Source organism: Prionailurus viverrinus, chromosome C1 (genome assembly GCF_022837055.1).
Source record: "Prionailurus viverrinus isolate Anna chromosome C1, UM_Priviv_1.0, whole genome shotgun sequence".
NCBI lineage: Eukaryota > Metazoa > Chordata > Mammalia > Carnivora > Felidae > Prionailurus > Prionailurus viverrinus.
Window position 1 is genome coordinate 158,853,112 of NC_062568.1, and position 15,463 is coordinate 158,868,574.

The 15,463-nt window shown below is 38.0% G+C and overlaps 1 protein-coding gene, 1 non-coding gene and 1 pseudogene across 2 annotated transcripts in view; 1 reads left to right on the forward strand and 2 right to left on the reverse strand.

The window, feature by feature from the left end:
• Positions 1-15,463, reverse strand: part of IL23R (interleukin 23 receptor) — a 58,399-nt gene that overhangs the window by 22,643 nt on the left and 20,293 nt on the right. The window contains exons 5-6 of the mRNA XM_047871372.1: positions 10,229-10,389; positions 5,037-5,182 (exon numbers count right to left, since the gene is read on the reverse strand). Of these exons, the coding sequence (XP_047727328.1) occupies positions 5,037-5,182; positions 10,229-10,389 (307 nt within the window). The remainder of the gene's footprint in view (positions 1-5,036; positions 5,183-10,228; positions 10,390-15,463) is intronic.
• On the forward strand, positions 1,381-1,730 carry LOC125172869 (60S ribosomal protein L36a-like; annotated as a pseudogene).
• LOC125174231 (U6 spliceosomal RNA) lies at positions 14,111-14,213 on the reverse strand. Its single transcript, XR_007155351.1, has one exon. It is a non-coding gene; the product is annotated as a U6 spliceosomal RNA (small nuclear RNA).

The window sequence follows — 15,463 nt, forward strand, 5'->3', positions numbered from 1 at the left end:
TTTACTTGTAGCAAAAGTTTGACTTTCAAATGCACTTTGCTTCTATTTGTTTCTCTTGGAAGGGAGTTGTTATTCTCTAGTATGTCTCTTGCCATTACGTTTATAGATAAGTCCCTGTAAAGTAGAGAAATACACTAAAGCACAGCCAGAATTCTAAAATGGAAGAATTTTACAGAACTGTTAAGAGACCTGTTTCTGCCATGAGGCAGAGGCAAGCCAGGTGACTGCTTCGAGTCTTGTGAGCACAAGATGATGCCTCAAGATATTTTCATAGGCTAAAACAAACACTGAGAGAGGTAGACCTAATTGAGTGCCTATGTAGAGGGTTTGATCTCAAGTGCAAGAAATAGGACTTTATTTCTTATAGCAGTTCATTTCTATTTAGGGCCTCAATTCTGAAAGTGGGGGGCATGCAAACTTGACCTCTATCAATGTAAGGTACCTCTTAGGGTTACATTAAATTTCTGGGAGCATTATTGGGTGGAGGGAAGGAGAGTCTCCAACCTATTCAGTTCTCTAATCCCCACTCCCTCCAACTCCCTACCTGGGACAAGGCCGTGGGTGAAGTGGCCCTTTTTGGTGACCGACCACTGTCTAAACTCTTTTGGTTCCTCTTCCTAATTCCCTCCTCCCTCCAACTTCCTTGTTTTGCTGCCCAGTTAATCTTTGCCTAGTGTTTGGTGGGAGAGGGAGTGGGGTGATGATTGAGAAACTTAGTTCTGACTAATCACATGTTCTTCTAAGTCTTCTGCCTTATAGCAGCATTTACACTTTTTTTTTTAGAAATTGTTTGTTTAGTGCATACGCTGGCACACATGAGTGCATGTGAGCAAGGGAGGGGCAGAGAGAGAGGAAGAGAGAATCCCAGGCAGGCTATACACACTGTCAGTGCAGAGTTCGATACAGGGCTCGAACTCACAACTGTGAGATCATGACTGGAGCTGAAATCAAAAGAGTCCCACACTCAACCCACTGAGCCATCCAGGTGCCCCACATTTACACTTTTGAAATTCAAGGTCAAGGGTAAGACCCTTTGCTATCTGTCTACTGTTCTATTAGCCTTCCCTGGAAAAGAATGAATGCTTGGTTTTATGGGCTCCATGAGCTAAGAATGGTTTTTACATTTTTAAATGGTTATAAGAAAATCCAAAGAATATTTTGTTATGCATGGAAATTACATGAAATTCAAATTTCAGTGTCCAAAATTAAAGTTTTATCATGCCCATTCATTTGTATATTGTCTATGGCTGCTTTCACACTACAAATGCAAAGCTGAGTAGTTGGGTCAGAGACCTTATGGCCTGCAAAGCTTGAAATGTTTACTGTCTGGCCCTTGAATAAAAGTTTGCCACTTTCCATGCTAATAGTGCTCTTAAAAACATGGTGAATGTTTCTGACACCCACTGAATTTTTTGTAAGAAGCTTAGCAAGCACCAACCCCACAAAGTGGCACAGTACAAGAAGGGCAAGAATTCTCTGATGCCCAGGGGAAGCAGTGTTATGACAGGAAGTAAAGTGGCTATGCTCTGGTGGGCAGATAGAGCTGATTTTGGGGGGAAAGGCTAAAAACTACAAAGAAGGTTGTGCTGAGACTTGAATGTGTTGATCCCAACAGCAGATCTAAGACAATTCTGGCTATCAAGAGATGCAAGCATTTTGAACGAGGAGGGGATAATAAGAGAAAGGGACAAGTAATCCCGTCCTGTGTTTCACATTTTGTCTTATTATGAAGACAGTAAAATCTTGAGGTTATGTTAAAAAAATAACAATACCCTAGTCTAGCTTAATTAGAGAAATGAGTCACTATTAATCCATTTACTTGAACTTATAGCAAAGACCTCCCTGCCTTACTGTCACTATTGTTGGGCACCTACTAAAGGCAAACAATATTAATAGCTAATGTTTCAAAATGTTATCTACATGAATTACACATTGTAAAAATCAATGGAGGTACAAGAAATTATTATGGAACATCCTGCCTTCCAGGGGCTTGTAGTTAAAGGACAGGGAAATAGAGGTGTAAACAGGTAAATAGATATACAACATGGTAATGCTCCTGAGATAGAGTACACAGAAGTGGGCAAGGATTGCTGACAAAGGTTGTGAGCTCAATTTATAACACAAGTTTGAGGTGCCAAAGAGATAGTCCATGAAGATAACCAATAAATAGATAAATATTCTCCACATGGTGTTAGCCTTGTAGGATCACCTGAAGGATTGGCTAGTTCCCTTTGATACTTCATAGTCTAAATAACTTAGCTAAAAGGGGATGAAAAGCAACCTCAGTTCTCTAATTTTGATTTTTCAGGGGGTCTTCTTTTGCTCTAGCAAACTTGTTGCATGGTTTTCCTGGAAGTTAAGATGAAAAGTAGCAACAGCCAGCATTTACTGAACTTGAACTCTATTCCAGGATCTAGGCTAGCTTCTTACACTGATCATCCCCACAACCATATGAGGTAGGGGCTTGTCTTATTCCTACTTTAGGTATGGGAATAATGAGGCACAGAGAAGATAACGAACTTGCCCAAGGTTGCATAACTAGAGAGTGGCAGAACCAGGCTTTGAATTCTAGAGCCTATGCTCTTAGTCACATGGCTTTCCTGCATAGCTGCCTGTCACTTTGAAATAAAGAACCTCCTGGGGCACCTGGGTGGCTCAGTTGGTTGAGTGTCTGACTTCAGCTCAGGTCATGATCTCACAGTCCATGAGTTTGAGCCCCACATTGGGCTCTGTGCTGACAGCTAAGACCCTGGAGCCTGCTTTGGATTCTGTGTCTCTCCCTCTCTCTGCCCCTCCCCTGCTCATGCTCTGTCTCTCTCTGTCTCAAAAATAAATAAAAACATTAAAAAAAATTTTTTTAAAGAAATAAAGAACCTCCTTCAAGTAATATCTCCTGGAGGCAGAGATGAGGTGGAAGATCAAATCTGTAGTCCTTTGTATCTCCTCCTCTTCTTGCCTCTGACTTCCTATCTCCCTACAAAGAGGCAAAGACACACTTTATGCATGATCCAGATAAATTGATGATGTAGCAAAAGTTGAGAATAAAAGCCTTATTCTGGCTCTTTCTGACTGGACTTGGGTCATCTGGATAGAAATGGTAATTCATCTTTTTCTGTGTGAGTGGTTATATTCAGAGGGAGCATGATAGAAGGGATAGGATACAGGCTTTGGATAGAAAGCTGTTCTTTCATTTTTCAAATATTTTTTGGGTGCCCAAAGTGATATAGAGTCTAAAAGAGTCCTAGCAGTGTAAGTTTGAAAAACCTGGCTTGACGTCTTTCGAGTTCTACATCCTTATTTCTATAACGGAGCAGATATTTGCCTAACCCAAAGGATGGTTATGAAGGTTATATGAGATAACAAATATTCTTTCAGCTCCTTCATTTCCGCCTGCTTCTGAGTTACCAAGTCTCACAATGGTAGAGTAGCACCAGCAGGGGGAGCAGAGAACAAGAATTTCAACCAGAAAACACTTGGTTTCTGAAAATCTGTTCAGAGATATTGATGGTAGAATTACTTTCTATTTTCTAAACCTTCTTCTAGCCTATAATCTCTCCTAATTATGCCAAATAAAGGAGTTTTGTATTATCAGTATCATCCTATGACCGGGACACTAAACAAAGGGCACCAGGTGTCCTATTGGAATAAAATCCTATTGACTCAAAATCTAAGACTAATCTAAGGATTTCATTTGGGTTTTCAAATTTACCTAAATTCCACATTTGCAAAAGGATTGACTGTGGAGTTGTGTTTTGTTTGTATCCTGCTTGTCCCAGGCTTTAAGCATAGGGTTGCTATGTACACAAATGTCACAGTTATTTAGTCAACAAGTCCAGCAGGATCTTCACTTGGTAATTGACCAAACGATGCACAGATTCACATGTAAGTGTAATCTAAACAATTGTAAAGTTCAGATCACATTTCTGACTTAAATGAACAGGGGTAAATAAACAAGTTGGTGTCATGAATTTATTTTAGAGAACAGTCTTTAAATTATGTCATAAAATCAGTATAGTTTTACCCTCATCTTCTTGACACTCTTTAAACACATTGCTCTACAGCAAAGCTGATGTTCAGGATAATGAAACAATAGGAGGCTTTGGAGTCATGCTAATCACCAAATACATATCATTTACTCCCTGACAGCAGATAAATTCATGCATGATACATAACTCTTAATTATGCAAAGCCAGAGACTCAATGCCTTAATTATTTTGACTAAATGAAGTTTGTTGTACTTGAAAATATGAAATGGCATTTCTTTTCAAATACACCAAAATTGGAAAATTTCCCTCAGTCATACTAGTGTTCTCCCATTGTTCAAATTACTGAGTTTTTATTATAATGTTCACAGGTGCTGTCATGTCATGTGATTTCATTAACGAACCTTGTACCTATGCCTCTCCTAAGTCAGTTGGTAACTTACCATTGGTATTTAAGGATGGTTAGTTTGTTTAGATATTCACTTTTTACCTTAGGCTCACATAAGACTGAGGCCTATTGTAGTAACAAATCTTCCATTTAGAGTTGCATTTTTCATTTAAAAGGAGACACCCATAAATCTGAAGTTTTTCTTTTTCAACAGTTGTTACCCTAGATGCTTATTAAATTTCAGCATGGAAACCTTACATTTTATATTCATCATCACTGATGTAAATTTTACTCTAGGAGTCACTGAATTACAAGGAGCCAAACAGATGCATCTCTCTTAGTTGGACATTTGTCTATTTAGCAACTTATAAAGGTAAGAGGACATTTTCAGGAAACATCTCTCCATTCTGAAAGCATATGGTAACAAATATTAAAACTAGAGTGGTTTGAGGGGTGCCAGTGGGTAGAACACATGACTCTTAATCTTGGGGCCATGAGTTCAAGCCCGTATTGGGCATTGGGATTACTTTTAAAAAACCCAGCAAACTATAGTGGTTTGAATATCAAACAGATAAAAACATGTAAAGTAGATCATCATAAGTCCATTGTGGGTTAGCTTTTCTTTCATTTACTTACATGCTAAAGCACAGTGAAAGTTAGCTTACCTTCCAAGTTTGGTTTGTTTTAGACTTGTATCTCATTTCACAGGAAACCTTTTCTATTGTTGTTTGACTATTCCAGTGAATCACGGTCTTGGGTACTGTTGTATTTATGTCCTCAGCCCTGGAAATGATGGATGCAGAAGGTATCACTAAAAAAAATAATAATAAATAAAAACCCAGCAGTTTAAAACTTGCCTAGGGAGAAACCATAATCTTTATATCCATATATAGACATGTTAAAACTCAAAGTACTAAAAAAACAATGTCATGATCTAATTAATAAGTAATGATATTTTTCTTTTTTAACCTATTATGTAAGAGAAAACTGCTGCTGTTAAATGAAATTCCATTTAACCTGTTTCCCATTTCTTTTAAATGGCACTTTTGTAGTCCACCTTTCCTCCACCCCCTATTCCCTTATAATCCTAAACTAATGAAATTCCAAAGCCTGGCCTTATTAACAAAAAGAGTAAAAAAGAGATAAAGAAGGTATCTCTTTCTTCCTGCATCTATTTAGGGGAAAATGAAGTTTTGCATTCTAAATTTAGATCAGGGGAATCTGATTTGATAAGACATTAAATTGATACCTTTCACAATAATATTTTTATTATCTTAATTAAATCTATTGCTAATTTAGTTTGTTCTCTATTAAAATAAATCCATACTTGAAACTATGATTTGAACAAAGCAAGTCTCACAAGACTCTAAGACTTTACCAATTATCGTCATGTTCTGTGATAATAACTTCCAAAAGGAAACTAACATTCTGATGGATTATCTTACTAGTTGTTTTGTTGTACTAAGAGTAGTGGTGTAACTGGAATCTCTGTATTTCTAAACTGTATTAATTCTTATATGCTTGCTGTGTCTGAACAGAATAAAATCATTGGTACTTCTCATTTCTCCTATATGCACAACAGAACAATGAAAACCTATGACTTTGTTAGACGAATTATTTAACAAAGAACTGAATAGCCTTGTATGTGTGTTTTTAAGGACCATTATTGTAGCTTAGTACTCTCTATGATTAGTTTCCTTTTCATTTATCCTAGGCGTATAAATTATTCTTTGGGAATATAACTGTTTTATTATTAATGACTTATTATCTAAAATTATATTGGGGCGCCTGGGTGGCTCAGTCGGTTGAGCGTCCGACTTCGGCTCAGGTCATGATCTCATGGTCCGTGAGTTCCAGCCCCGCGTCGGGCTCTGTGCTGATGGCTCAGAGCCTGGAGCCTGTTTCAGATTCTGTGTCTCCCTCTCTCTCTGACCCTCCCCCGTTCATGCTCTGTCTCTCTCTGTCTCAAAAATAAATAAACGTTAAAAAAAAAAAATTTTTTTTTAAAATAAAAAAAAATAAAATTATATACCCAGATGTGTGATTTATAGAGAAATATAAAAATTAAATATTTGATGTTTAGTAGGACAGTCTTATAATCCTTGGGCTAAAGCTAGCATAGGAAAGAAGTAGTAGCAAAAGGAGTCTAATTAAAGATTTTATCATCTGAATTTCACAGTTGATTTCCTTTTGCTAGTGTAAACTTCTTGTAATAAATATCAGTATTCATAGGTTCTGTAGTCAGGGAAATGATTCCCAGGGCTCTGAGACCACTTGGGACCATTTAAAGCACTCTCAGGCTAAATTACCCGCCCACTCTTATCTCCCATCTCTGAGTCTGGCCTGTCATTAGTTTAGTAGCACAAGCATTGGGAGACCCTTCTGCAGAAAGAAATACTGTGGGGAGGAAGAAAAAGTCTTTAGTCCTATGAGAAATGTACATAGAACAGCAAGTCAGATTTAAGATAGTCTTAGTGATGTGGGGGCATAAGGCAAGCTGAGGGCAAAGCTAACAATAACCCTCCCCCTCCCCCCAAGGTGGGATATGTATGATATTCCTCAGGCACTCTTGGCTGCCTAAGAACAAAGGAAAGGACAGCAAACAAGTGGTTAAATTGCTAGTCTCCATCAGTTTACAAATATCTTAGTAAATTACAAAAAGGCAATCTTATCAATAGCCTAATCTCTAGGAACTCCCTACCATTTTAATGATAATGCTTGGGTAGAGGGAAAAATAACCCTAGCTTGACGGTAGCTAGGCCTCCAGTCATCTGAGTCCTATCACATGGAAATCCCTTTTAGAAACTTCCTCATGACTTTATCTCCCCCAACTCCACAGTATATAAGCAGTCACTCTTTACAACCCCAGTGCAGCTCTTTGTGCCCACAGGTCTCATCCCCATGCTTTAATAAAGATCAACTTTTTGCACCAAAGACGTCTTCAAGAATTTTTTCTTGGCCATCAGCTCCGAATCTCCACACTCCAAAAACCCCATCATTAGCACAGGGCAGGTCAATGCGATAGAGGGCTAAACCTTTAGGTTTGAATGATCTCATATTTTTTCAAATAAACCTGTTATATAATAAGTACTTGAATATGTACTTTGGTACACCATTCAAAGTTGAATGTTTGCTCTCGTTGCTTAGGTTTCAAACATTCCCATCAGATCTTACATTTTTAAAAACTGTCAAATCCATCTACATGCCATGTGTTTAGTTTCAACTTATATTGAAATAACCAGATTTGTAGTTGTTTAGTATCTTTCCAACAACATATATTTACCTATACAAGAATTAATTTTCAGAATGGTTATTTTATTTTCAAAAAGGTAAAAAATTTACCTATGTGAGAATTAATGTTAAAATGGCAGCCAGGGAGTGCCTGGGTGGCTCAGTTGGTTAAGTGTCCAACTCTTGATTTCAGGGATCAAGCCCTGTGTCGGTCTCTGTGCTCACAGTGCAGAACCTGCTTGGGATTCTCTCTCCACCCCCCCTCTGCCCCTCCCCTGCTCGTACACATTCTCTAAAAATAAATAAATAAATTTTAAAAAATGGCAGCCAGAAGGCACTGCACTTTCTGTACTGGCATTTATTTCTCTACAGGAGAAGCTGAAGTATCCCTCTCACATGCCACTTTGGCACAGTGTTACTGCACTATTAACTCTGCCTTTCAGCACAGCCTCCCTAACTTAATTAAAGCCCAACCCCATAGCTGTTATGTGAAAATTGTTCTCAGGAGAGCCCTCTGTCCTCAGTTTCATAGAAAGTTTCATTTATCTAACTTGCAGTGCCTCATTCTTAAAGTGTCACAAGTGAGCATAGCTCATCCATTAATTATCTGGTGGCTTTGTTGGGTGGAGCCTCCTACACAGTCAACCTGTATTTTCTACCTGATTTTTAAGAGTCTGTTTTGAGATTTCTTTTTTAAAGGGGGCAGAATAACAATCCCATACAAGAGACTCCCTGGTTCACGGTGTGGGAATTCGATTTGGAGGTGGCTGCCAGATGCGATTTTCCCTTTATGGGAGGTGAGGCAGTGATTAACTACTGCAAGTCAGCGAGATGATATCTGGCTCTCCTCCTTACTAGTTATGTGAACTTGAGCAAATTGTTTTATCTCTTTCTTCATCTGTAAAATGGGCACAGTAGTACCATGTATGATTGTTTCCAGAATTAAGTGTGATTTGCATGTTAATTGTCTGGAACATTGTAGGCATTTAATAAATGGATGTGAAGATAGTAAGATCATCAGCTCACAGTGATAATAATAACTGTAATGCTACTGATAATAATTTAGTTCTAAAAAATGATATTGCCAAAATGATACAATACATGATAGCCTTTAAACATCATTAATCCACTGAGGGGAACCTGTTTTAAGAAAAGAGCATATTACAAAAAAAGGGGGGGGGCATATTATGGCAGCCTACCTCAAACTATAAATTTACAAAAATGTGTACATCGTGGTCAAGAGAACTATAACTCCACGAATATATAATACAGTGGAATACATCACCATCATCAGCAGTGTTTGTTTTCAAATCCAATATTCAGAGCATTAAGGACAGACTTTTAGACCAATCCTGTTAGTTGGGATAGTTAAGTTTAGTTGAGACAGGAGTTGAGAAGTTGATATATTAGTTCCAGTAAAAGACCCCAGTGATCCCCAAAGAATATCCATGTTGTACCCCAAGAGAAGATGTCACATCCCCCAGATCATTAATCAGCAGGAAAGTTGTCTGACACATAACAATGTGCATTTAAATGAAGACTGAAGATAGAAATTGAGGATATTGGAATTAGAGCTCCCTAGCTCCATAGTCTCAAATTTTGATGCCGCCTAGCGTTGGTTCCCTCAAATAGAAACCATAATCTCTTCTACAAAATAGGGTTGTTATGAGGGTTAAATAAGGTAGTTTATGTAAAAGTAGTTAGCACTGAAAAAAAGTGCTCCATAGATGTTAGCTTACTGAAAGCATCCTTAATAAAAACAGAAATAACTGGCATTAGGATGTCCAAATAGAGGGTGATTCACTTGGTGCTCTTTGGCTAAATTTTGACTTCAGGACTGGGATGTAGCTGTAAAAAGCTCAGGGGCAATTACTTTTTGGACTTTATCTTAAGGAAAATGCAAAAAACTACTTTGAAAATATTTATCCAAAAGGTTGTTCATGGCAGTAAAGTTTATAATGGTGAAAATTTGAAAACAACCTAAATCTCCAACAATAAGGGACTAAAGACATACATTAAAAATAATATTGTAGATTAAATCAAGAGAATGTTTATTTTATAAGTTTTAAAAAGCAAGGCCTAAAATATCTGAAGCAAAAAATGCTAACATTTGTAAAATCTGGCTGGTAAATATAGAGATGTTTACATAATTCACCATTTTTTATGTTTTTTTTTAAACTCAAAAAACCTATAACTTCCAAATAGTGTATACAGCAGAATTCTTTGGTATGTTGTACTCACAACATAAGACTCATCACAGTTTATTATAATCCTTGTTTCTTTCCATCTTCCCTGGTAGATTGTAAGATACATAAGGCAGTGGATACCTTGCTTATCTTATTCTCCCTAGCTCTTAAAACAATGCTTGAATATAAGAAGTTTTCAATAAATATGTGTAAAACCACATGCACCAATGTAGAAATAAGACTGGAAGGATATACAACAAAATGGTAGCAGTACTTATCTTTGTGTTGTGTTGGGTTGGTACATTATGAGTAATTCTTGTTTTCCATATCATGATCTGCAGGAACTTCAGGGGAACACCTTTCACATCTCGACTTCATTTGACTAGGTCAACACAAATTAGCTGTTTATTCATAAAGACATACTACTTCTCATTCTTTACCTATATCATCCAGATTAATTTGTAGTTGTTTTGACTTCTCTGTGCCCAATGCATTTGCAGCTTGGACCCAAACCAAATATTTCTTGCCACCTTGCAATGAATCAGTGGAGATGTTAATATAACTTGATGAAAGATATTGTTGCTCTTCTTCTGTCTCTAAACTTAAAAAAAAAAAAAAGATTATGATAACTGGTTATGTTGGTTTGAATTAGTTACTCCTCAATTTTTTGATGCTACTTTTTTAGCCTGCTTTCAGAATACATTTACTTAAAAATCAATTAAAATTGATTTCATTTTGAAAAAATTTTAAAAATAGATTCAAGGCTACCCAGGGCCACACTGTGACTCTCATGGATATTAAGCCCTTTTGCCTTCATGGACCCATTCTTCCATCAAGAAAAAAAAAAGCATATATATGTGTGGATATGTGTATCTTTACAGAGATACATATATATGTTCATGTAGATTATGGTTTACAACTGTCAATATAAAAGCAAATATATTAACGTTACATATTAAGACATTTTCTTTGACCTAAGGTTTATTTTTTTTCTTCTGATATTAAATGAAATTAAACATTTTCATGGACTCCTGAAAGTATCATGAGCCCTGGGCACTGTGCCTACTGTGCCTTCTGCACAAGTCGACTCTGGACAGAGCTTGAAATCAATGAACACCCTCTAGGAGGGAGCATTGCGTAGGAGATCAGTAATGGGGCTTTGAGTCAGACATTTCTACCAGATCTAGAGTCGGGTAAGAATGGCATGAAGGGTCAAGATAGGATTAAGATCTGGATGGGGTAGGGAAAGACCAGACTTCCAGGCAGAAAAAACCCCAGCATGTTCCAAAACAAATAAATGAAATGGTGTGTCATTTTCCAGAAAGTTCAGCAAGTTCATACGCTGGAGCATGAATTTGCAAGCAGTAACTTGAAGTAGAGCAGACCAGATCAGAAAGACTTCCTGTGGATTTTGAAAACAGAACTGACTGGATCTGGTGGCCCATCACTTAACTATAAAGGAGGTCATTTGCTGCTAAAAGGGATGGAGAAGATAGAGGGTAGAACTGAATTTGGAGAGATAGAGGGTTTTTTGTTTTTTTCAATTTTTATATGAAGAAAGAGCAAGTACAAGCAGGGGAGAGGGCAGAGGAGGGGAGAGAAAGAATCTTAAGCAGGCTTTACGCTCAGCATGGAGCCCAATGTGGGACTTAACCCCACAACCCTGGAATCATGACCGGAGCCCAAAATCAAGAGTTGGACGTTTAACCAAACTGAGCCACTCAGGTGCCCCAAGAGATAGGGCTATTGAATCATCACTTCAAATTATGTTTATCTAAGTTTTTATAATTGGATGTGTGACAATCTCTAATCAGCCAATTTAATAAAAAAGTTAAATTTCACTAAGGTGAAATTTCAAATATTATTTGTTAAGGCTAAAATTCTAAATTTTATTAATCTTCACTGGCTTCTGTCAGCAAGTTTGAGCCTCTTTTTTATATCTGTTAAAACTTTCCGGGGCTCCTAGCTGGTGCAGGCGGTAGAGCATGCCACTCTTAATCTGGGGATCATGAGTTGGAGCTCCGGTTGGGCAGACAGATTACTTAATCAGTTAAAAATTTCTACTCGGGGCGCCTGGGTGGCGCAGTCGGTTGAGCGTCCGACTTCAGCCAGGTCACGATCTCACAGTCTGTGAGTTCGAGCCCCACGTCGGGCTCTGGGCTGATGGCTCAGAGCCTGGAGCCTGTTTCCGATTCTGTGTCTCCCTCTCTCTCTGCCCCTCCCCCGTTCATGCTCTGTCTCTCTCTGTCCCAAAAATAAATAAACGTTAAAAAAAAAAAATTAAAAAAAAAAAAAAAAAAAAAAATTTCTACTCCACTATATTTTTAGGGGGTAAGTGGTGGTGGGAGTACTGAGAAATGTTTATTCCTTTCTTTTCTTGTTTCTGTGAGGAGAGACTGTCCTTAAACCTCCCTGGTTCTATCTCGTCCCTCCCTTGCTCACTCATCCCTCTTGAAGGTGAGCATGATTCTACTCATGAAGAACTGGCCACATGCATCTCAGTCCCTTCCTCTCTCTTGTTTTCCCTTGGGAGTCAGAAGACCACAGAAATGACCTTTATTGGTCTTCTCTGATAAGCTGTAAGATTTAGAGGAGTTGGTCTCCAAGTGGGGATGTGCAGCTGTCTAATACCAGCTATGATTGAGGGCAAGAGCAGTAAGTCTGGGAAGACCAATGTTAGAAAGTTTACTATTGCTACATACCAAAACCATGCTCTCCATTAACAAGCTTCATTTGTAATAAATATTATAAAATATTTTAAACATTTAAAGTTATTTAAATATTTAAATATATATTTTTAAATATTTAAACACAACTATTATTATATTTCTATTTTCACCTGCTGGCTTTTTGGTTTCTCTCGGTTTAGAACTCATGAGGAAAATCTGCAGAGATAAACATTGAGCCACCTCAGACACTTACACACCATTATCTATAGCTGGATCTATTCATAACATGAAAGTGTTTTCACTAGACTTCACTAAGTTTACATTTTTTGAACCCTGAACTACCAACTCCTTTTATGTCCTTTTCTTAAGCTTCTCAGTCATATTTTCTACATCTCTGGCAGCTACATCCAAGTTACCATTTCCACTTGTTCTTTAAGCCTTTTTTTGTGTCTTATGCCTTCAGTTTTCCCATGAAACTAATCTTCTTTTTTTTTTTATTTTTTATTTTTTAGAGAAAGAGAGTGCAGGTGGGAGAGGGGTAGAGAGAGAGGGAGAAAGAATCCCAAGCAGGCTCCATGCCCAGCGCAGAGCCCATCCTGGGGCTCAATCTTACTACCATTAGATCATAACCTAAGCCAAAATCAAGAGTTGGAGGCTCAACTGACTGATCCACCCAGGCACCCTGAAACTACTCTTCTAAAATGGCATCCTTTCCAAGGTGAAGTCCTGGATCCTCTTTGTAGCCTCTGTCCCTCTTGATTACTTGTAATTCTTAACTTCCCTTGGCTACCTGGACTCTGTCTTCTGGGTGAGAGAGCCTACCTACATCTTTTTCTTACACCTGCTTAGTGACATCTTTTCTCCTCCAACCCTCCACTTGGATTGCTCTCCATACTCCTCTAACCCCACCACAGGGAGGGTCAACTCTTGACCCTCTTGGTGCTTGCCTTTTTCCTCAGCTCACTCACCTTGGTTTCTATTACTATTTCATGTGCACAGCTACTGAATATCTGCAGTCTCACTGGGAGATGCATTTGGATATCTGCCTAAGACAGAACTATAGCATATGTATAACTGAATTATCTTTCCATGCACATCAGCACTTTTTGCTGGTATCTTCATTGTTGTCATCAGCAGGTTGCCTTTCTGATGTCCTCAGTTTGCCATTTTTAACAACTTTTTCTCTGTTACCCTTCAACCAAATAAGGTGAAGCATTTATTTAACTATTCCTTTCTTATTTAAAATGTTTATTTTTGAGGGAGAAAGAGTGCACAAGCAGGAGAGGGGCAGTGGAGTGGGGATGGGGGTGCTGACAGAGGATCCAAAGCAGACTCCTCGCTGACAGCAGAGAGCCCGATGTGGGGATCGAACTTACAAACTGAGAGATTATGACTTGAGGTGAAATCGGATGCTTAACCTACTGAGCCACCCAAGTGCCCCAATTTTCTTATTTTATCTTTTGTTCCTGTTTTGATAGCTGTGGCCATGGTTTAGGCTTTATCTCTATTATCTGTTTGGTATTACTTGTAGATTCCTACATTAATTTTATTGCATTGTGGAACCTAACTTAATATAGATGTACTACTTTGGAGGGAAATAACCTTGGAATTTGAACACAGGTGAAAAGACAAGTATCCTATATTCTTAGATTTAACAAATAGAAATGCTTCACAAATTTGTCATCCTTGATTAGGGGTCATGTTCATCTTCTGTGCACTATTCCAATTATAGTATTTGTGTTGCTGAGGCAAGCACTGCTCGGTTTCTTTAATACCATCAACTTTTTTCTGTCCTGGGAGGCTGACTTGATAGGATTTGTGGGGAAGGAAGAGTTTAAGACTCACAATCATTTCATCCCTACAGGCTGCACTTAATGTCCTATTACCATTGTGTGTCTATTCAACATCTCCCGAATTTCTCCCAGCCAAGATTATAACTTGCCAGCCACTATGATCTGTTAGAATCCAGAGTGGCATGCTTGCAGAGACACAGAACTCCAGGGAGGAAAAGAGGAACCAGCCTCACACTACCAAGCAATAAATACATTTATGAATCAAAATAATACAAAAATTATAGAATATCTATATTTTAAACCTATCACTACCAGAGCAGGATAATCTCAGCAGGCAGTCAAAGAATCTCTCTAAGGCTGACAGGGAAACGTGGGTAGGGGTGACTGGTCTCCATAGCATACAGGTAGCACCAACTACCCTAGTTCAGCCCAGGTTTTTAACCCTCAGTGCATGTTTTCCGGTGCTGCGTCTTTCCTCTCAGCAGCAGGGAAACTACTATGAATGCCACGAGAGGACAAGGACATGTCATAGTGATGAAAAGCAGAGGGCTTGGGTTTTAAAAAAAAATCTATAGGTTCAAATCCTGGCTCTGCCCCTTGATAAAATGTGGGAATCGAGCCAGTTACTTAACCTCTATGTACTTCAGTTTACTCATCTGTGCAATAGGAAGAATAACATCGTTATCATGAGTAAAATCAGATAAGTGAGTTGGTAAGATAAGGAAGCATGGAGCAGGTGGTTTCATGCATAATAAAGGGTTTATGAAACAGATAATTATTATTAATCAAAAGGTATTTGTGACATGACTTACACATTCTAAAGAATACAAATGAAACCTTAAAAGTTGTTATATTTCAACAAGTGAAATGTCTTTTATATTACTTGTAGCTGAAATCAAATCATTCCATTAAATTCAGAGGTGTTTACATAGTTCCTTTATATTTCTTCTGAAATAAGGCAGAATATAAATAAATTACAGAGAATTGCTTTTAAGGTATGCCAACCTCATGCTCAGTAAGAATTCAAATGTAAAAATAAGAAAATGGCAACTATGGGTAAGTAGCAAGTAGGGCATCTTTGAATATTTTCCAGTCAGAGAAAACCACATGCATGTCCTTAATTGGTTTGCGGCTAATTCTTTTACCACAAAAATTGAGACCACAGTCAAAATGCAAATACATTCTTAAACCAACATGAACCATAGTTATTAGG